A 23,014-nucleotide genomic window follows, 5' to 3' on the forward strand; every position below is an offset into this window, starting at 1 on the left:
CCACCTTCTTCATGCTTCTTTACTCCTTTTTTCTTCTTCCTCATTCTCCCTCTCCCTCTCCCTCTCCCTCTCTCTACAAACACACACGTTGCTTAGCTTGTATACAAAGTGTATGCATTACTGATTTAGACTATGCGTGCATAAAAACAATGAAGAATGAATGCCTCATATCAGCTGCTGATCTCTCATCCCGTGACATGAAAACTGGACAAGCTTGCTTTCATTTCATTTACTCGCTAACATTCTTAAGTTATTGTGGTTTTGTTAGGTGTCTCTCATATCTCATCCTTTCCATCTCCAGTCTCTTGACTCTTCAATTAAGCATCAAAAAGAACGTTTAGGCAGATTGGTACACACCATTGCACTGTTCTTTCAGAACAAAGAAACAGAAATACCATCCACCGACGAAGGAACTATTCTGGCACCGAGAGGAGCATGGTATGCTCATGCTGCTGAGTGTTCAAACATAAATGTACTTCCTTTTTATATAGTTAAATAGACTAAAATCTGTCAGCTACTGCTTGTATAATATCCACGAATTATTATACTACAGTTGTACCTCAATCTCTTGCGTCATCAATCATATTAACTTTATTCCCTTGGTAAAACTGAAACGCACACACACAAACACAGTGAAACAAATAAAAACAGAAATTAATCACATATATCTGCTATGCACTTTCCCTCGACCATATCCATATGACCAATCTCAGCTGTTGTTAACTACATGCAGTTCTTATACATATTTGATTCCAACATCCATAAGATATAATAGGGTGCTATTCTTACAGGTTTCGTGAGCATTACTGGGAATTTGAAGCGTGAATGATGCGTGCTCTACTTTCATTGCATTTCTAAAGAAGCTACTGCAGGTGAACGCCACCTCATTCCAGCTGCATATTATATCCTCTAGGCTCCATTATATACACATATACTCCTAGACATTTTTTCTGGACACGGCATCTACAAATCAAAAGTATGACTGTGGAAATGGAAGACTGGATGGTGGGATTCTCTCTTTAAATTCCGAGACCTGATTTCTCTAGCAACACTGGACTCAAGAGTTGGAGGACCGCATATGATGACACCCACATCTGCATAACCCCAGTGCTCCGATATGGATCCGAATATTTCTACAATTAGGAAAAAGCAAATAGATTAAAAGAAGCAGCAATTTGTTCAGTTTAAATGAAGATGACTTATTTAATACTTTTGCAGTATAAACTAGGTACAAACTATGTACCACCGTAAATGCTATTCACTCCTAGTATAACGTTGTGATCTGTCAGCTGATTTGGAAATGATTTTGAATAACTGAATATAAAAAAAGCTTAAAGTCTGTTATGATAATTTCATACTTATATTCACAAAAGATGCAAATCACACCCATCAAATGTATGTCATCAAATCTTCCCTATTGAGTAACATATGCCAGACAAAATCTAGCGTTGCATGGAATCATACCTTTGAAGCCTGGTCTTGAACCATACTGAATAGTGGTTATACTTGTATGGTTTTTCTGAAACAAATTTGCCACATCTTCATTATGCTGAACCATGCCAGGCTTTAGCCTATTTTCCTCGCATTCTTCCATGGCAGAAAGTTTCTTTTCCCAAAGATGCCATAAACCAACAACAAGACCCCCAAAGATAACAACACTTGCAAGCATACATCCGAAAAAAAGGAGTCCTTTGTACCACCAAGTTGATATGCTCCTAGGATTTATGTAAAACACATACAAGATACCCAGTGATATAACAAAGCCCACTGTAGATGAGATGACGTACAGGCCAGACCACATACTGTCACCTGTACCAACCAAAACCGACATGCCACAGCCCTTTGACATGGGGCAAACGGAAGAAACTGTAACATTATGAATATCACCCTCCTCCTGTAAATAACAATAATTTAGAGACAGCATTGGAACATGAAAGACAAAAAAATATCTAGGTAAAGGCATGTAACACGAGCATATTGAATAAAAATAATCTTACCAATGGAGGATCTGACTCTCGAGTAACATAGATGGAAATCTCAAGATTTAATTTGTCATAGAAATATGGACAAATTGATTCCAGGTCCATTGTCGAGAGAAGAGGAAGTTCATTTGATCTTTTCACAGCCCAAACAATCAAAATATTTCGTGGCAGACAGGGTCTCCCTTCATTAACACGGTGGAGAATATCACTCAAAATCGCTAGGAAAGGTGAAATCCCTATGCCACCTGCTACCAAAATAAGGTTTTCATACCTAAGAGTACAAAATGGCCAAAGTCAGTCTACTAGAAACAGATATAAAACTTAAGTAAAGCTGGATGTTTGGTAAATTCTATTCTAATTTCTCAAACATTGTCATTTGACACTAGCAATGACAAGCGTTAGCTTTTCTTGAATTCAAGCTTGAACTCTTTTTTCTTTTTTTGTCCTGAAACGAAGAATAAATGATCTGCCTTGGAAATTCAAGTAGGTCATAGATTTGGTAGCAAAGATGGCATCATTTGCTACATTTGGTCAAATGCCAGAATTATAAACAGCTTCAGGCTTATAAATCCTTTTCATTTAATTGTTTGCAGTAACTAATCTAAGGCCTAGAGATTAGAGTATATACATCAAATATAAGTGGTCTTGAGATTAGAGTATATACATCAAGTGGTATGGCACTTCATGCCCGTACGGCCCCTCAACAGAAGCTGTTATCTTGGGACGAGGTTGGGAAGGAGAAGCTGGTTGTTCAGCCTCGGATATGTTCATGATACTTCCTCTGAGCCTAGCCGTCCACTCTCCAAGAACTTTTATAAGAATTGACAAATGATATTTACCATCCAAGGGACTAGATGAAACACTGAAAGGATGCCATTGCAGCCAAGATAATTCCCGAATTTGAAGGAATACAAAACTGAGGGCGTTGTATCGCAGATCTGCATTGTCAAACTTGAAACATTAACATATGGTAATAGATCACATGCAACGAAACAAAAGATATGTGAAGAATTATCATTACTTCCAGGTTTTGAAAGGACTAATTCCACAGTTCCACATGGAAGGCTCTTGGCTGAAATTATATCAACAGTCCTTCGTGATTGGCATAATCTCAGAAATCGATCAAGCATGAAAAGAAATATTCCACCAGCAGCCATACTAAAAATAAAATCACCAACATGCAATGCCAAGCCGAGAACAAAGACCACGTATAGTTGATGGGTGTAAAAGAACAATTCAAAATTCCACTTCCGAACAGGAGGAAGTGATGTCACCCACATCAATAGACCAGCGAAAAGGCTGATAACTCCAGGAAGAATAGCAACACCAATATCTTTCCATGATAATAGCTGCATGAAACAATAAAGCATTTGAGAATAAAGAAGATCCGCGAACCCTTTTGGTTGATTTCTGATGAAGAGAATGAAAAGGGTAACCAACTAAATAGTAAAATATTAGCATTTTGTCCAACTGTCCAAATAAGGCTTTCCTAATTCTACATGACGAGCCTTGCTTAAAATCCTTTGTTATATCTATTATCTACATTTGTAATAGATTTTTTTTTTTTTGTTCAATTAATACAACAAACCATTGTGACTTTTACTTCTTTCTCCCAGATAAAAGCAAGTTTTTACATCAGTGCTCGTGCAAATTAACTACCATAAAAAATTATATAGGTAAATATCATGTGTATAGCATCCAAATGAATAACAATCCTATATATGCAGAACCAAAGGTGAATTCGGCAAATATCATGCAGAATAACTCACAGAACACTCAACGTTCCATTATAACTCAACCAAAAGGTGTACGGGTACACTAAGTAGTATAAAACTGAGAAAAGTATTGTAACCATTAAGTCATTGGAAATAGCCACCAAAGTTTTTTCCTGAATCTGCATTATATAAGAGACTAGTACTTATTACTTCCATATTTCCATTTCAAACAATTGTGCACAAGGCAAGTAATTAGCTAGTGCAGGCCATGCTTTGGGATATAGGCTCTGGAATCTGCCACAGAAGAGAGACTCTCAGGACAAATATTTTCCTGAAGTATCATGTTTAGTTCAGCTGATTTTACACAATGTTCCAACCAAAATAAAACTAAGAACAACAACCAAGCCTAAATCTCAAACTACATGGTTTCGGCTAAAATAACCAAGCCCATGATAAAACTAACTAGTTATAAGAATTAAAACAATTTGAAAAAAATAATAAAGTCAATGCCTAAATTATTAATAAAATTAAATCCTAAAATTTTGCCTCTAGATCATTTTCTTAGATAGTTGACGATATGACTTTGATGTAGCCGGACTTATAGACACGAGCGATTCTTAGCATCCAAGTGATGATTTAACATTATTAGATGGGGATCGGGCTGATACAGATTGTGTGGATGGCCTAGCATATGCTTTCATGGATCAGTGGGGCACGTCTATGTCCAAAAAAGGTCTAGAATAGTCAGGACTTGTTAGCTCCTTAAAACCACAATAATAGGAGATCCGACTGTTGGGTTGGACTCAAATTTTTACACGTGGTTCTACAGGCAATCAGCAAACAAGTAACTGAACAGACCATTGGGTCTTTTAGAATTGCATTTTGAGCATTGATGCTCATGATAAGGCAACCTTTATTATTTTGCCAATGTTTTTTTCAAACTCTATATTTTAATTCAGATTTTTTGTTTATTTCCTTTTATGTTTTTGGATTCCTAGTTGTTTCCTAGTGGAGATAAGGTTTTCTGACCTGTTTAAAGGTCTTGTAAACCTATTAAAAAAGCAACCACCATAAGCTCTATGTTCCAGAGAATAAAATTGTGAATTTAGGGTTCACATATGCAACCCTCTTCCCTCATTAAACCTTCTGTGTCTCTTTACTTGCAATTTTTGTGTGGTCACTGTCCTAGTTACTTTCTGCCTGCATCTGATTCCATTGTTCTACCCCAGTTTTCTTTAGTTCAGTCACCAACTTGTATTTCTTTATTTCAACAGAATGCAGCATTACAGCTGTACTTTTGGCATTTTAAATATCCAACTTCCCTTGTGAAATTGTTTTTCCCATTTTCCTTCAGCTTTACCCTTTTAACCAAAGGCACACATACACATATGCACACAAGTTATCACGCAAAATTGGAAGAGACTGTTCATATGTGACTTCACCAACTAACAAGTGAATCCATGAAGTCAAAATATGCACATGCAGGTGGCTAAGCATGTATTTAAGCTAGAATGAGCAGACAGAAAAACAGAAAACAAAGAAGCATGAGGACTCACTTTATGCAGGAGGTTGCCCTCCATTGCCCATCCAACTATGTACAATAGCCCATGGAGAGTAAACAGCACCATTGTCAGGTGCCCCAGCCATACATGGTATCTCGTGGCATGCTCAAATGGGATATTGATAAAACGGAGTAGAACTGATCCTCTTGCAACAGGAAGAAACAAAAATGCCATGCAATATAATCCCATTGAACCAAGATGACCTCCCATCGTTTTCAAGAACAGAATTCTGGAAAAGTTTGAATTAGCAAGGAAACTTGGCAAATGGTAGCAGCCTTTCCACGTGAAAAAATTTAGACAATTTACTAAGAAATGCATAGTGATGACTCAAAGAATCATCAATTACGTATAGGTGCTTGAAACACAAGAAGTTTCCCTCAAACAATACATGTATACTACTTTCTTTCATCCTTTCTGCTCTATTGGCTTTCCACTTTGTAGCTTGAATCTTATTTGAAAGCTTATTTAAATTAAACCATCAACAGCTCTGATTTGGTGTTGGTTATCTTAGTAATATTCAAAGTCACCTTTGAATCTGTTTGAGATCAAAATCATAAAGATAGAATGAGGAGTTGAGGATGCAACATGCTTGTGAATTTTGTACCAGAGAAAATTAAAAATTAACAATATTTATAATCTTCAAAGTAAGCTATTGGTATATAACAAACAAAAACCTGTGAGAAGCATATGAAGACACAAATTGTGTAAATGCTGTTGAATTTGTGTGTTGTATTTAAGAATAAGATTCTTAAAAGGAAAAAATAAATGGTACATGATTGACTTGAGGAAAAAACCAAACAGCATTGGTGGTGTCAAGATAATATGGATACATGTTTTTCAAGCCACATGATCTTTCTCTCCGTTACTGAAATGCATCCTCTTTTGCATTTACTATTTTCAATTCATTTTTATTATCTTTTGAACTAAGAGATTGATATTACAACCAAGATTGGTTCAAGAATTAGAATAGAAAGAAATAAAAGACCTTCAATAACAGAAGTTCTTATAGAGGTCGGTCTATTTAACCAAGCTAATCACATAAAGCAATGAAGAGCCTTTAAAATAACACTAGAAAAAAAAAATGTAAAAGAAATCGTTTTGTTGTGAAAATTAACCACATCAAAGAATCAAAATCCTAAGAATAGAAAACGAAGTAAGATTAAGCAAAAAAATTTTGCTTTAAAACTGCAAGCACGAGTAAAGTTAACATGGACATAAACACAATTACAGAATGATCCAAAAAAAGCAATAAAATTGTTCTACCTTTCCTCCATAAGGGTCAAATCCTCCCCAGATATACGGTTGAGACTCTGGATTATATAAGCATACAAGGCCCAGATAACGTACACAACAAAGAGTAGAATGCCAATAAACTCAGCAGCAGAAACAACCCCGAAGGGTCCATCCACAAGAAAAGGGAATGTCCATAAGCGGACGCCTGGATGTTTCAAACTCTTCTTCCTGTAATCACAAGTTTACGCCAAAAAACAAGTTATTCGAAGATTAAAAGGGCTAGTACATAGAACAAATAATAGGCACATAAGAGAACTCTAATCAGGAGATGACTTACTGCTGGAACTCCTCGTCACCGGATATGATAAGATGAAATATGGAAAGAAAGGCAATAACAAGAACCGGTCCACTTAATACAAGGAATAAGCTTCCTGCAATTTCCAGTTGCAATATCAAGCTTGAAAGCAACAAGAAGAAGATAAGCATAAGACGAATAAGGACAGAAAAAGTTGAATTACAGACCTGTAATACCGCAAGGATTTCCAGTGGTGGCATGAATGTATTTCTCAAGCAATCCATTACCAAACTGTGTTGGGAAGAGAAAGATAACCCCAATCCATGCAACAAAAATAGCCCACATTAGAATCTCGAGAATCCATTTCACTGATGAAACAAACAGAGATGTTTTCTTGACACTTATTTCAGTCAAAAGAAAAGGTTCCTGGACGGAGTTTTCATCCATGGTAAAGAAATTGACTTTGTTTTACTCTTCCTCAAATTGTTCAGTATTCCCAGGTGACCAAGAATCACATATATACAGAAAATCAAGCAGACAAATCCAAAGTTCGTAAAATTAATGAAAAGGAAAGTGGATAAAACATGAACCACTTGTTGTAGCACTTGGTTATCAGGTCTCAAAACCATTTTCCTCCATAAATTCTAAACGACGTAGACAAATGACACTGTCAGTTATCTTTTAATACACTGTTTTTCAGTCTTGTTCGAGGTTGAGGTTGTGGTTGAGGTTGATGGGAAATACAATATTTACCATTCCTGTTCTGATCAGAGACAGAAACTAACAGAATTCAGAGACACCCAAAACAAAGTAAAGGAATAGTGGAGTGAAATTATTGCTATTTATGCGTATAAATACATGCAACTATCAAGAAAGAAAGAATGGCCACATAAAATATACGTGTACCTGGGTTATTCTCGTATCAGATTGCCAGCGAAACCCAAAAGTCCTTTTCAGGGGCAAATGCGTAAACCCCACAGACTTTGGGTACAAGGTGGTATTTACCTTGCTCGACAATGAGTTAGGGACATGGAGTTTTTTATATAGAGTAATTAGCTGACACTAGCCAATCGCCTGTGCCCGTGGGTGGGATTAAAAAACAAATTAAGGTAAAAGAAAATCTAAACGTTGTCTAACATGTTTTATAAAAGTAATAAATATTTTTATTATGAATTTAAAATTTTACTTGCCTGTTTAGTAAAATTATTAATAATAATTAAAGATTAAAAAAATAAATATAAATTAAAATATTTTATCTCATATCATAAGAACCTTTTAAGTTTTTTTTAACTAATTATATGGTAATTACATCTTTATAAGAAAAATAATTACTAAAATCCTATTGAAATAAAATGATTTACTAGTGTAATTTCTTGTTTTAAAAAAAATGTAACTTTTTTATGCTTTTTATTTGATAAAAATTAAAATCATCACATCAAATATATATATTGGATGGATGGAAACTCTTTTATCTCATTTTCATCTCATTAGTATACTTTTTGTTTACTTAACCTTTATCCCTTAAAATCTGTATTTTTTAGATAAATTTTAATAATTTTAATACAAATACATTAAAAATATAAGAGCAACACGTTACTTATATATTATCATAGATAATTATTTGGTAGTGCTACCAAACCTAACTTGCCTTAACAGGCAAGCATGGAGACCCCTAACTGGGTTTCTTACTTGGCTCAAGTCTTAAATTAACTCAAGTGGAACTTAATCCAATGTAATCTAATTAAAATTTAATTTAATTTAATTTAAATAAAAGAGTTTTTTAAAATTATATTGTTATAAATATTTCTTTTTATATATTAAGATAATTAGGTTTTGAATTAGCTCAAATCAAATAAAGTTAATGTATATTATGGTTTTTAATGAGTTTAATATCTTATATTTTAGAATTTACCTTTTTAATTATCCATCAAACAATAAATGTGACATGACCTAATAGAATCTAAGAAAAAAAATTAGTATGAAAGGTTGGGGAAAAAAATCTTTCACTGATGTTATGAAAAAATGCCATTACTTTTATTGAAAATAAATAAAAAATAAAACAATATTTAATTAAAAAGTATAAAAAATTAGTGACCAGATACATATTTTAAAAAAGAAAAAAAATCGTGAAGGGTTGTACAAATAGAATACTTGCCAGTATAATAATAATAATATTAATTAAAAAAATCCTGTATTTTAGGGAAAAAAATAAAAATTCAATGGTGTTTCAAAAAAAGAAATTCTCGAGTTAATTCTTTACCAGTCTATTTTAATGGACTGAAAAAAAAACAAAAAAAAACAAAACAAAACACCCAACTGCTTGGACCAGCACAACGGACCTATAAAGAAGAAGGCCTGGCCTCCTTGTTTGTTTTAAAAATAGATGAAGGGCAATTTTTTTTATTTTATTTTTTTTTTAAAAAAAACAACACAAACTCCGCAACGCCCAACGGTGTAGACTTTGGCGAGCAAATGAAAAGGTTACTAGAAAGGTGGGGCCATGTTTTTTTTTTTTAACCCCAAACTTATCACCATTTTATTTTTGGCTTAAAAAATCCCTTGCAATCTCAATAAATGGATCTCTTATTTGAAAACATATCTGAAATGATTAAAAAAAAAAATTGAAATTTTATTTATTTCTCTACCTGATCTATTTTTTCTATGAAAATAAAATATAAAAAATAATTTTTATAAATTTTTTCATTAAATAAAACTTATTAACACTGTAAACTAGTCTTGTCATCAAAATATAAACAAATAATGATTTTTTTTGTTATTTAATAACTTTTTTAAAGATGGAGAAAATAAAATTTTGAATTAAAATATATAATTTTCAAATTAAAAGGACAGAATACAAATTAAAAAAAGATATCAAGATGTTTTTTCTAAAAAAAAGGTGTTGTTAGTTCAGAAAAGGCTTTTATTTTTCTTCTATTTTCGACGTTGGTTCCTTGCTGTTTTTTTTTATTTTTTACAGAGAATAAAATCAAATTTTTTTTTGAGAAATCTAGCACTGAATAAATGATTAGATTTTTTTATAACCTAAAAATATAATAAATTATAAAGTTCAATTTATAATTAACAAAAAAAATAAAAAATAATAATAACCGAGAATACTATTGACTTTATGAGTACTTAAGCTTCTCGTTTCGCACCTTTCCTTCACGTTTCTGTCTTTTAAGAACAAGAATAAAAGAATGAAAAGAGTTTCAGTCATTGGGTCTCCAGTCCAGTCCTGCCCCTGCACTGGATCGTCTTCACTTTCCTTCTTGAACACCTTAATTCATCCCCTAATATATAGTTTCATTACCTTTGGATTTTGCCTCTTAACGTAATTAATATCAAATATTAAACAATTAAATAATTCCATCCAATCTTCATCCTCTATCAAATGAGTGGATACAAGCCTCGACCCAGCATAATTAAATGATAATTTTAATTAGAAATCATAATAAATTTTCTAAAGTGAAAATTGTCACGATTTGATAGCGACTAAATATCAACGAGGAAAATAGTAATGTATAATTAATTGGAATGTGAAAATACGTGAAGTTGCTGCAAAAAAATAAATACATCATTTTATAGACACCAACTTTATAATTATAAATGAAGGCTCCGAGCAATCTCGGCTCTAACCTTAGCGTTTTTTACTGCCACGTTTGAGTGACAAGTGGCAATCTATCAAAGTGATTCTCTTTCTCTTTCTATTTTGATTGACACCTGGCGCTGCTTTTGGATTTTATTTCTTCCACACCCGTTAGAGCAGGTTCGTGGCTGTCTTGTAAAATTGACAGAATACGCGGACTCTTTCATGATAAATTTGGCAACTTTTTTTTTTATTTAAAAAAAAGGGGATTCTTGACTCTTTATTCTCTTTTCTGTCTTGGTCCTCGGCCTCTCCTCGGCCTCTGGACTCTTTTTCTCTGATTTAACAGATCAATCGAATCATCCACGGATTTCAATACTAACTTAAAACCAGTTAATTTTGTCTCTATTTCTTTTCAAGATACTATTATTTGATTTAAAAAACGAGTCGATTCAGCTTGACTTTATTAACCCACAAACACAATCCAGGCATTGAACCGCTCTTATAATTAATGCTTGAAGTGGACACTGACATTTCAACGCTCATAATACTCAACCTCAGGATTTCAAACACCATGGTTAATCCTCTAATTAATAATTTTAATTCAATTATTTTGATGGTTTCAATTTAAATTAATGGAGAAAAAAGGCTAATGCCCGTGCAGACCAGTTTGCCAAGCCCAGAAAAAAAAAGACAGGCTTACACCCCTGATTTTTTTATTCTAGCTTAGTTTAACCAGTAGATAATATGTTATTTGTTTTTTTAACAATAATAAAAAAATGGGGTGTTGTTTTCTTGCTTATTTTTTAACCATAAAAAAAATGATTGAAAAATTATATTGTAATTTTTCAAACTAAAAAATTAGTATCTCAACTTAGTCTATTTTTCAATGAGATGAAAAGTGAATAATATCTTAATAGAATTTTTATTATCAAATAAAATGTATAGACACCAATAACAATATTTTTTTTTTCTAAAATATAATTAATCAATAGTTTTTTTATTTTATGGTGACTCTTTCCCTTTTTCTAGTTGATAAAAATAAGCTTTTTTATTGTAAAAATAAAATTTTAAAACTAAAAAGACTTAAAATAAAGTCAATTCATAATCCAAAATATAAAAGATAATATTTTTCATGTGAATCTAGGACAGGCCCTCCTAGAAGTTTTTTTTTTCAATTTAATCATTATTTAACTGTGTCTTAAAGTTACAAACCATAATTAAATTGACATGCAATTAAGGTTTAAAACCTTATCAAAATTTTCAAGTCTCAAAAATATAAAAAAAATAAAAATCAACAACTGGAAAAATACAGAAAAAAGGATGAATTAAAAAAAAATATTATTCCAATCTACAACAAAATACAAGAGCGCGCTAGAGTAAAAGTGCACCGTTGAAGCACCCCAGTGTTTTTTAGTTTATCTGGTAATTTCTAGGAAGATATTACACTTTTTTTCACACAAAAATTACATGGTCAAAGAATTAGATGTAAGTTGTGATGTCAGCATCACAGAGCAATAATTTTCGTAGGTTCTTATAGTTACCGTAGACTTGAGAATCATAGACTTGGGGCACTGGGCACCAGATTCTGTCCTGCATGAGAATTGGAATTCATTTGTTTGTAGAACGAGACAACAAGGAAATGAGTATTTGATACTGTAGTATAGATGTATTTTGAAAATATATTAAATAAAATTTTAAAATATCAGTAGACACAATTTTAAATTAAAAAACAAACGGAAAGTGACTGGTGGATAATGGGCACATCGAAATCGAATAACGGGACAAAGGAATATTAGGACTCGACACTAAAATACACATGTATTTAACCAATATTACATAACAGCCGTTCACTCTGTTACTAGCTCTCCTATGGATGCCACGTGTTCTTCTAAAGGCCGAAGGTCATTTAGCGAAGGTTACCAGCAGCTTTCATTCTATATTAATTTTGAAATATTCTAAAACTTAGAGGCCGTTACAGAAAAAAAAAATTGTTTGCAGTTTTTTTATATTTTTATTTTGTTGATAAATAAATTATTAAAATATATTTAAAAATACAAAATACTTTTTAAAAAAATTATATTTAAACTATATTGGCTGTCTTTAAACACTGAGGATAAAAAAAAATAGTTTTTTTTCTAGTTACTTGATTTTTTTCTTAAATTAATCATTTAAAATTTAATTAATTTAGATTATGGTTAATTATTTTATTTATTCACAATGATTTTTTTACAATGTTTGAAAACGATTTTGGCATTAAATTAATATTAGATTTAATAATATCAAATTCAATTTTATTAATTAAATCTAATTAAAATTATAAAAACCAAAATTAACTTGAACAAATTTTGATACTCTTTTTTCGAAGGATCATCGAAGTTGGGGCGCTTTTTAAGTACCTGAACTTATTTTTTAATTTTAAATCTTGTTTTTTTAATTTTTTATATTTTAATTTAAAATTTTGTTTTATCATAGATGAGAGAAACTTGTAAGAAAATGACTAAAGAGAAAAGAATATCAAACTGGTCTGATTTTGACCTGAAAGAATTAGCAAACTTGGTGTAAAAATATTTTTTTAATAAAAAAACTATTATTGAGGTGTTTTGAAGATTTTAAATTTGTGAAAAAAATGAATAGGGTTGAATGAAACAATTTTTAATTGGTTTAATTTTGTATTTTTGCATTATTTTTTTAATTTTAAGATTGATAAATTAGTTTTCTAATAATTCAAATAATATTTATGATATTTTTGTAAACAAATATAAATAATTTTAAAAATAATATTTTTTTTGAAAAAAACTCTTCTTCAATTTTCCAACTGGATTTTAGGCAGATACACCATAAATTATCTATTACTGCATAACACCTGTCACATTTTTTTAAAAAAAAACATGTGGAGGGAAAAAAACCTCATCTAGACACGCGGGCCTGCCCAAAACCATACACCTGGATTTTTTATTTTAAATCTTAAACGCTCTGGGCGACCCAGGCAACTTTTAAGCCTGAAAAATTGACGACGAATTGACAATTGACACCTGACAATGACGTGCAATTAAGGAAGGAAGTTGTGTGGATGAAATAATCATGGGTCGTCATGGTGGATCGAGAACATTGATGCAAGGAGAGGGTCGCATGTCGACCACCCATTTATTACCCTAACCTTTTTCTTTTTCTTTTTCTTTTTATTCTTTTCAGGGTACTTATTTATAGATGTATTTCCACTAGACTGAGGGTGTTCTTGCCAAAACATTATAAGTGTTTTTTTGATGCTGTGGCTTACATTACTTGTTAAGTGTTTTTTAATTTTTTATTCAAATATTTTTTTTTAATTTTTAATATTAACATGTCAAAATTATTAAAAATATAAAAAGAATCAATTTAATATCTTATCAAATTAAATATACTTTAAAAAATACATTCACTTATATTTCAAACACAAAACGAAAATTACATGAATGACAATAAGAGGAAGTATTTTAGAGGCCATGTATGTTACATTTAAAATTACTTGATGATTTTAATGTGTTAATATTAAAAATAAAAAATAAAAAAAATAATATATTTTTAAATAAAAATTTATTTTAGAAAGTATATTATACTGCAATCTCAAATCCTCAGCAAATCTCAATTCCCACGGTGTAAATTATTCAGAATAAAATAAAATATATAAAAAATAATTATTTTAATATATTTTAAGTACTAACTCCTCCAGGCAATAATAAGTGGAATTAAATTACTCAATGCTTTGAAAAACCCAGAGAGATTAAAAAAATGGAACTTATGTGGAATTTGTTTTTGAGCTGGAAAATGTTTTTTAAAATAATTTTAAATTTTTTTCATTTTAAAAAAATATCATTTTAATATATTTATAATTAAAAATATTTTTTCAAAAAAACTCTCAATTAGAGTATCAAATACACTCATGTTAAACATGTGGTTAAAGATATATTTGGTGTTGTGATAGCTTTTATCGCTATAGTTTTAAAAAATATATTTTATAAAAAATATTTTTAGTTGAGATTGGCTTGATAAAATATATATTTTGTTAAAATTGATGTTAAACAAAAAGTAGTTTATCATGTTTGGTTAAGAATGCCTTTTAAATTGAGATTATAAAATAATTTAAAAAGATATATATTAATATTGATAGTTTTTAATTAAAATATTATAAATTTAACTATTGCTTTTACATCATGAGATAAAAATACTTTATATAAAATATTTTTTTATTGTTTTATTAAACTATTTATAATTTCACCGTACACAAAACTTATTCGACAAGAACTATAATTTTTATGATTTCAAGGGTGTGTAACAATATCAAGTAAAATATTATTAGAAATAAAATTGGGATTGCAATCAAATTCTATAAATACTATATCATCATGCGATCTCCTTCTAATACAATTATTTAGCATCATTGAATAATATGAAACACTAATTTTTTAATTAAAATAAAATATTTTTAAATTATTTTTAAATTTTTTTATTTTATTGAATTAGACTTGGTGTAATACATTTATATCTGGACTGAACTAGTTTTGAACGCTGAATAATGATAATGCTCTCTACTGTTTTGCAAAATAAACAATAAAGACAACGAAATGTAATAGTGGAATAAAAAAGAGAAAGAAAAGAGGAAGAGAAAGAACAACAAAAATGAGAGGGTTGTTTTGGAATTTTTTTTGCAATGATTTTATTGTTGTTTGGCAAGAGATGTGAGAAGGGAACACGGGAGAATAAGGATGAAATTTTAGGAAATAAAGGATTTTTCCAGACATGAACAATGGAGGCCTCTTTTTTTTTTTTTTTTTTTTTTTTTGCAATGGTTAATTATCTATATTATTGGTGAAGGAGAGAAGAGAATACACCCAAGCGCAAAAGCAAATTTCAAATTGCTTCTCAACAAACTGAGTTCCAACCTCAGTTTTAGAAAGGATCCATATCAGTAAAAGTATGGTTAATATCTAACTAAATACTTATAAACAACTTTTTGTAGTAAACATAGTTGCAACGCAGACACGCGCTAGAGATAGCTCCATCAACTGAGAACCAGATATTATAATATTTTAAATCGGTTCTTAAAAATTAAATTGAAATCGAGCAGAGTTTTTACGTCGAGCTCCAAAATAGTATCCAGGTTTAGTTGACTGTTTTTTCGTTCAAGCTCAAACTTGATTAGAAACAAAATAAAATCAAATAAATATAAATATTATAATATAATTATCTTAACAAAGCATGTCAGTTTGAATGTTAAAATCTCTTAGTACCCCATCTTATATATGTTTTACAGTGAATTTGCACTTCCTCTAATAACAAAGTATTGTATTTTACTGATATTATTTTAAGATTATTTATAACTATATTTCATGTTGGCGAAGATTTCGAGTCAAGAAGTAAATTGTCTAAAGTTTGTTCGTGATAATCACGGAGCTTTAAGATTATTTTTAAATTTGATTTATTCAACTAAAAATCGAACTTCAACGAGTATTTTATCAAATCTATCTCCAACCAAGGTAGAATAAGTTGGTTTGATTGACAATCCCACGCTCAATACCTTGCCTTTTGATTTATTAAAGCATCTCCCGTCCAAAATACTATTTTAAAAAGTTAAATTGATGTTAGAGCATCTCCAATATAAAATGCTATTTTAAAATATTAAATTGATAAAATAATATTTTAAATAGTATAAATATAACTTATTTTACTATATCTATTCCAATAGAAAAAAACCATTTAAAGCGCTATTTATATTAAAGTTAAAAAAAACAGGTATTTTATTATTTCTTAATATGTTTAATGTTATTTTTTTTACATGTTTACATTTAATTGATGTACTTTTTTAGTGGTCCACTTGGTTGGTTTTCACTTGGTTGGTTTTAGCTTCTTTGAAAAGATATATAGAAAGATATGTAGAAATAGCATTTGTGAAAAAGAAAAGATATTTTAGCATTTTGTTTGACTTCTCCTTTAGAATGTACAAAACAAATAAAGAAAAGTTAAAATATTAATTTTTTATTTTTAGTTATCCATTTACCTTCTCCATCGGAGATAATCATCTAACAATCGAACATCAAAGATGTTCAAAATGATTTATTAGAATTGCATGGTTCACATATGAACAGTTCAAAATACTGGATTTCCTTGCACAAAGGGATACATCCATCAACTGTGGCAGGGACTTTAAGTATTTAGTTTCCTCTTTGATGATTTAAATGATTAGCCCAGGGCTTCTCTCTTGCTTTGCGTGAATGATAAAACGATCTGCCTTTATGATATTTATTTCAAATTTAACAACTTTATTTTTTTAACTAGTTTTATTTAATGATACTATAGCAAAAATAAAAGTTCACATGATTGAGCACTAGTCAAATATTTTGATATTTATTTGAAATTGTAATAGTAAAAAAAATTTATGAGAATCAATTTAAAATTAATATAATCTTAAAATTGAATAAAAAAACTAAAAAAATTATAAAAAAGAATTTATAAAAAAATAGCAAGTCTTCCAACCGTAAATGGGTTGGGGTTAATAAAAAAAAGAAGAAGGGTGGTCGGCCATTGTTCATATAAAACATTGAAACTCCTCACAAGAGTTTTTTTTTTAAAAAAAAAATTTAATATTTTTTTAATTGTATCATTTTACAGCATTACATGAGCTAAACCTTCAAATTAAAACACCGTAGCTCATCCCAAATTTATGATAATTTGCATTTTAATTCAAAAGTTAATTTTTTTTATTTTTTAGATTCTAGTGAAAAAGAATAAATAGAAAGTTGTGAGAAAATAATAAATGAAAAAAAAATAATTGGTTGTTATGATATCAACAACAAAAATAGTCAGACTTGATGTTTGATATTTATGGTTTCTCATTACAAATAAGTCTAAAAAAGAAGATTAAGTTTCATCTTAATTCTTTAAATTCAATTGATTTTAGTTTTCTTGAGTATTCTAAAATTAGCTGTTAGCTGGTGGTTTATAAAGATTTATTAAGTGTTTTTTTTCCTTGTGAAAATGAGTATAAATATAGATTTTCAACCCAAAAAACTTGATTTTAAAATTTTTGATAACCATAGTGGTGGTAGGATTCAAAGTTGTGTATGACAGGCTACGAGTTATTACTTATTAGCCTTAATATGCTACACATCTATTTTTTTTTTAATCATACAATGAAAATAAAACAAATATTATCGAATTTATTGGAGTCTATAACCCTAGTTATTTGATAAGTTAACTCAAATTGATCAGATCAATTAAATATATTATTATTTTAGTTTTTTTTTTTTTAAAAGTGAAACTACCTTTTATTTTTAAGTTGTACAACCTAGGCTCATGTGCTTGGATTTTTTTTTTAAGGCCCTTACATGCTGGATTACTTAGATAATATATTTGGTCTAACCTTATTTAAAAAAAAAAACTTCAGTAAGTGGTTTTTTATTTTTTTCTTTTAATTCCACAATTTAATATAGGGCTGATTTTGAATTGGTTTTAATTTTTTTATTGTATAATTAAAATAATTAAAATATTATTGAACTCGTCGGAATCTACAATTCAAATTACAAGTTTGACGAGTTAATATAGGTTGACTATAATCGATACAATATATCATTATCTCAATATTTTAAAAAAATAAAGATTTTTTTATTTAAAGTCAATCGTTTTAAAAAAATAGAGGTTTTTTTTATTTAAAATCAATCATTTTTTAACAGTTACTCAAATAACTTTTAAACTCAGGTCTGACTTTTGTTTTTTATATTAATTTTTTATTTAAAAAAATGCTAAATTAACTAAGATATAGTAAGTTAACTCTCAAATAATTTAATTAAAAATAAAAAAAAATTAAACTGAGATTTTTCAAGTTGAATATACTATATTGAGTTTAACTTTTTTTTTTTTTTTACATTCAAAATGTTTTTAGTCTAACCTGCAGCAGAGCACAGGAGGTAAACTAGTAATCTCTACAGTATGTTATCTAGATACTATCTATTATTTAATCTAAACCAGTAACTTATTATTAAACAGCAGCATAATTTTTAAAATTCATAAATATATTAAAACTTCTCATATTGTAAACTGCATTAAATTATTGCATGGGCCGTAAAATAATTTTGGTAGACCTACAAAATTTTTGGCATAAAAGCCCAGAACCATTTGACAGGGAGGAAATAAAAAGGAAAAAAAGAGAAAAGGGCACTTTACTTAACTGCAAAATCTGTGCGGGTCTCCAACAGTCAAAACCAAAATGACCTTTAATTTTAAACTCCAAAGATCCACACCGATACTGTAGTTGCATAGCGTTGCTCGATCGCTAACCAAAAAAATAAAAATAAAAAAAATGCTAAAAGGTTGACAGATTTCAGAGCTTAGATTGATAGATAGTTAGATAGGTTAAACACACCGAAAGGTAAAAATGGAGTTTACTGAAGCTTATAAGCAGACGGGTCCTTGTTGTTTCTCTCCAAACTCCCGTTACATCGCTGTTGCTGTCGATTACCGTCTCGTGATTCGTGACACGCTCTCTTTTAAGGTATTTTCACTACCCTTTTGATTGTTCCGTTTGTTTTTAAGAAATTCGCGGTGAATTTTCTGTGACGAGCCATGTTTGGATGCTGAGAAATTTGGAAGAATGCAAGGTCTTGTTTGATCTTTTTCTTTTTTCCCCTAATTTCAGTGGTGTGTATTGAGCTACCTTTTCGGTTTTTCTTTTTGGTTTCTAGAAATTCGTGGAGAATTTTGTGTTTGGATGCCGAAAAAATTTGAAAAAAATGCGAAGAATAGAAAGTTTTGTTTGATCTTTTTTACTTTTCTTGCTAGTTCCCTGGTGTGTGGTTGAGCTAGAACGGGAATCTGATTTGGTATTACGTTAAGTCTTGGTTGACTGATATTTCTTTGTCTGGTTACTGAGAAAGTGGAAGTTTGTTTCTTAGTTTCTCGTGAACTTAGTGTAATGCTTGTATTTGGATCCTTGGGAAATGCATGGAAAGTATAAAAGCTTTGATCATTTTCTGTTTTCTTGTTAGTGTCATTTGTGAAAATTGAACTGGACTGGTTAAGTAAAAGGGCAGGAGGATGCGAGGTTTTGATTAAATTATGCTTATGTCTTGTTTGGTTACTGAGAAAATTTTGTGGGAAAAAAATTTCTTTTTCTGCTCAAGTATTAACCACTGAATTTTATTAATTGAGGCTATTAAATATGGGATTCTTTTGTGAGATGTTGCATTGTTTTTTATGATTTGCAGGTTGTGCAGTTGTTTTCATGCTTGGATAAGATAAACTATATAGAATGGGCAAATGATTCTGAGTACATCCTTTGCGGTCTGAATAAAAGACCGATGATACAAGCATGGTCATTGACTCAACCTGAGTGGACATGCAAAATAGATGAAGGTCCTGCTGGTATTGCATATTCTAGATGGAGTCCTGACAGCCGGCATATACTTGCCACTTCAGATTTTCAGTTGAGGCTAACAGTTTGGTCACTTCTGAACACAGCATGTGTTCACGTCCAGGGGCCAAAGCATTGCTCTAAAGGGGTTTCTTTCACTAAAGATGGGAAATATGCTGCGATTTGTACGAGGCGTGATTGCAAGGATTATGTAAATCTACTGTCATGTCATACATGGGAAATAATGGGTGTGTTTGCTGTTGATACATTGGACTTAGCTGATATAGAGTGGTCGCCAGATGATAGTGCTATAGTAATATGGGATGCACCACTTGAATTCAAGGTAATGGAGTTTGTTTTATGTTGCATTTACCATTTATCAAGAGCACTTGACTTTATAGGCACGAGGAGAAGCAAATCTGGGGTAGAAGTTAATGCTTATATTGTACCCTTCTAATTTCTTGGTGACAATTAGCATTTTATGATAGTACATTGCTAAGCATTGAAAATGTCCATTGCTATCAATTTTATATCAATTTTATGTCTTGCATTATGCTTATGTGACATTTCATAGGAGCTCCACTTTGTATTATATCTCATGGTTTATCAATGCCCGAGATTGCATGTTGACTTTTGATGGTTTCTATCTTTGTGTCCCTGTCTATAAGATTGAGAGCTTATGGTTGTTGCAATTTGATACAGGTTCTAATTTACTCCCCAGATGGGAGATGCCTATCCAAGTATCAAGCATATGAAAGTGGACTGGGTGTAAAAAGTGTTTCGTGGTCGCCTTGTGGCCAATATCTAGCTGTGGGTAGTTATGATCAGATGTTGCGAGTTTTGAATCACTTAACTTGGAAAACATTTGCTGAATTCATGCACCTATCCACTGTCCGTGGTCCTTGTTGTGCTGCTGTTTTCAAGGTGACTGGATTTCTTTGTTTTTTTTATTTTGATGTTTTTTATATCATTGGGTGCACTGATGATTTAAGTGGTTACAACTTTCGAGTCTTTTCTTAATTTTGCAGGAGGTAGACGAGCCATTGCACCTCAATATGTCTGAGTTATGCTTGAGTGAAGAGTTTCTCCAAGGAAATTCTGGTAAAGCATGACTGCATAAGTATGGAGTATCTTACAGTGGCATGGATCTTGTTTGACACAGAATGTTTGATCTGTAAAATGAATTTGAAACTGTCTTCATGCAACTATATCACTTCTTTTGAATAACTTTTCTAGTTGAATCAATACCTTTTCCTTTCCTAAAAGATGTTTCAGGAGGACACTTCCGAGTCATGTATGATGTTACTGAAGTACCTATTAGCTTGCCTTTCCAGAAGCCTCTTGCAGACAAACCAAATCCTAAACAAGGCATTGGTAAAGCCCGTCTTTCCGTATAGCATATTGATGCAATTAACAATACATGTTTTAAGAGTTCCTTGCAGTGCATTGATGTTTGTTTTCCTCTTCGTTAGTATCAAACCAAAATGCACTAAAAATGCATGACCTTAATTGCAGGTCTTATGCATTGGAGTAAAGACAGCCGATACATTTATACACGTAATGATAGCATGCCCACTGCTCTGTGGATATGGGATATACACCATCTAGAGCTCGCTGCCATCTTGGTGCAGAAGGATCCCATACGAGCAGCAGCATGGGACCCAACATGCACACGTCTTGTTCTCTGTACTGGCAGCTCTCACTTGTATATGTGGACCCCATCAGGTGCTTACTGCGTGAGTAATCCTCTACCACAGTTTAACATAACTGATTTGAAATGGAATTCAGATGGAAGTTGCCTCCTCCTCAAAGACAAGGAGTCGTTCTGCTGTGCGTCTGTGCCCTTATTTCCCGAATCTAGTGAATATAGTTCAGATGACTGAGGCATGTCTCCATTTTTTAATCCAGGTGGCTTGCAAACTTAACAAAAAAAAACTATACTACAAAAACAGGGCATCAGTGTTTAACCAAATATTTCGATTCTCCTTATCTCTGTAAAAAGTTTTTGTAGGGTTCCCAATTGTAGTAGAGAAATTAGCTGACAAGTTTTTTAGTTGGAAATGAGCTGTTCTGTTAAAGAAGAAAGTTTTTAAATCGTCAGAAGTGAAAAACTTGAAGAACCATTACTCGATTTCCGAAAGAGGATACTCGCGACACAGGTTTGGCCGGTCTCGGGGTGTGTGTGTGTCAAGACAATGGCAAAACGAATGAAACTATGCCGAACGACATTTATCCCGTGTCGAGACAAATCAATAACGGAAGTCAAATTTATACTAACATTTGTCTGAGTTTCATGGAATCAGCTATCCCTTGGCGAAGCTGCAAGTAAACTGTGATAGAAACAAAGCAAGCATGTACCGTAAGTATACTGTTTTCGTGTGATAGTACTATGTTTCTTAATTCTGCTTCTTTCATTGAACTCTGTTAAATGTTTGTATTTTGTGAGCAGGACTGCATGCAATAAACCCTACCATACACTGCATTTTTTTATGATGTATCACAGCTTTGTAATTAGGTAACATTTCAAACACTAGTTTAATGAATTCCATGCCATATCATTAAGTTTCGGCTAACCTTGTACAGGACATATCAAGGATCAAAAGTAAAAACTGTAATAATTAACAATGTATAGCTACATGGAAACAATCTATTTTATGGTCGCATCCCTTCTTGTTTATAACGAATTGGTTTTGCGTATGCAGAAAGTTCTCGAGTTTTGATACCACCAAACATTACAAGCTGACTAAAACTTCCCAGTGGTTTTTTATTTTGGGTTCTCTGTGTCACTATCTTCGTTTCAAGTTCATTGAGAGACGTCAAGAAATGGATTCTCTCGTAAATGCCCTGTCTGCAAACGGCAAGCTGGCTTGCGAATTGTAAATGCAGGATGCAAAGAGTTTAGCCATATCTTAGACGATACTTAACTGCATGTGACAAAAGTAATCTGCTACTGAACCGATGCTTTCGGCTTCTTGACCTGAAGTGTTTTTATCAGTAATAGAAATTAAAAGAATCCACTGGCCGCATGCATCAATGCCCTCATTTTCAAGAATACTCCACTGCCGCTATCGCACCAAAATAATTGCAATAACCACTTAGAAACGCCTATCCATTGCACCGGCAGTGATTCATCTTATCGTACCTTTTTGTCCATTGATTGCATAAATTCTATCGTGTTTTGTTTGTGTTTTTGGATAAAAAAATAAATATAAAAGAATAAAAATGCTTTTGGTTCGAGAAATAAAAAAAAGGATTT

The 23,014-nt window shown here is 31.3% G+C and overlaps 2 protein-coding genes across 5 annotated transcripts; one reads left to right on the forward strand and one right to left on the reverse strand.

The window, feature by feature from the left end:
• Positions 1 to 636: 636 nt before the first annotated feature.
• On the reverse strand, positions 637 to 7,427 carry LOC105127213 (ferric reduction oxidase 6-like). The gene is made up of 9 exons (XM_011028416.1): positions 7,015 to 7,427; positions 6,830 to 6,923; positions 6,523 to 6,720; positions 5,254 to 5,488; positions 3,004 to 3,331; positions 2,647 to 2,920; positions 1,998 to 2,253; positions 1,465 to 1,894; positions 637 to 1,133 (listed from the first exon to the last, which is right to left on the reverse strand). The coding sequence occupies exons 1-9, from the start codon at positions 7,232 to 7,234 to the stop codon at positions 964 to 966; spliced, it is 2,205 nt and encodes a 734-aa protein (XP_011026718.1). The 5' UTR covers positions 7,235 to 7,427; the 3' UTR covers positions 637 to 963.
• An 11,140-nt stretch (positions 7,428 to 18,567) lies between these two features.
• LOC105127214 (WD repeat-containing protein WRAP73-like) lies at positions 18,568 to 22,807 on the forward strand. 4 transcript variants are annotated; one of them, XR_842591.1, is made up of 8 exons: positions 18,568 to 18,900; positions 19,613 to 20,101; positions 20,461 to 20,682; positions 20,787 to 20,859; positions 21,025 to 21,132; positions 21,274 to 21,666; positions 21,918 to 22,117; positions 22,208 to 22,438. XR_842591.1 is itself a non-coding variant. In XM_011028417.1 (6 exons), the coding sequence occupies exons 1-6, from the start codon at positions 18,784 to 18,786 to the stop codon at positions 21,639 to 21,641; spliced, it is 1,377 nt and encodes a 458-aa protein (XP_011026719.1). In that variant the 5' UTR covers positions 18,569 to 18,783; the 3' UTR covers positions 21,642 to 22,438. The 4 variants fall into 4 exon arrangements, 1 of the variants encoding a protein (XP_011026719.1); XR_842590.1 differs by adding an exon at positions 22,461 to 22,807 and having other exon boundaries at positions 18,569 to 18,900; positions 21,274 to 22,117; positions 22,208 to 22,273; XR_842589.1 differs by having other exon boundaries at positions 18,569 to 18,900; positions 21,274 to 22,117.
• Positions 22,808 to 23,014: the final 207 nt, after the last annotated feature.

This window comes from Populus euphratica, unplaced genomic scaffold (genome assembly GCF_000495115.2).
Source record: "Populus euphratica unplaced genomic scaffold, PopEup_1.0 scaffold7.1, whole genome shotgun sequence".
Classification (NCBI taxonomy): Eukaryota; Viridiplantae; Streptophyta; class Magnoliopsida; order Malpighiales; family Salicaceae; genus Populus; species Populus euphratica.

Coding starts and splice junctions, on each gene's coding strand:
- LOC105127213 (XM_011028416.1), bottom strand. CDS start 7,234: ATGGATGAAAACTCCGTCCAGGAACCTTTTCTTTTGACTGAAATAAGT. Junction 3,332..5,253: donor AGGGCAACCTCCTGCATAAA/GTGAGTCCTCAT, acceptor TGTTTCATGCAG/CTATTATCATGGAAAGATAT. Junction 2,254..2,646: donor GAAGTGCCATACCACTTGAT/GTATATACTCTA, acceptor TTGTACTCTTAG/GTATGAAAACCTTATTTTGG.
- LOC105127214 (XM_011028417.1), top strand. CDS start 18,784: ATGGAGTTTACTGAAGCTTATAAGCAGACGGGTCCTTGTTGTTTCTCT. Junction 18,901..19,612: donor GTGACACGCTCTCTTTTAAG/GTATTTTCACTA, acceptor TATGATTTGCAG/GTTGTGCAGTTGTTTTCATG. Junction 21,133..21,273: donor AAATCCTAAACAAGGCATTG/GTAAAGCCCGTC, acceptor CCTTAATTGCAG/GTCTTATGCATTGGAGTAAA.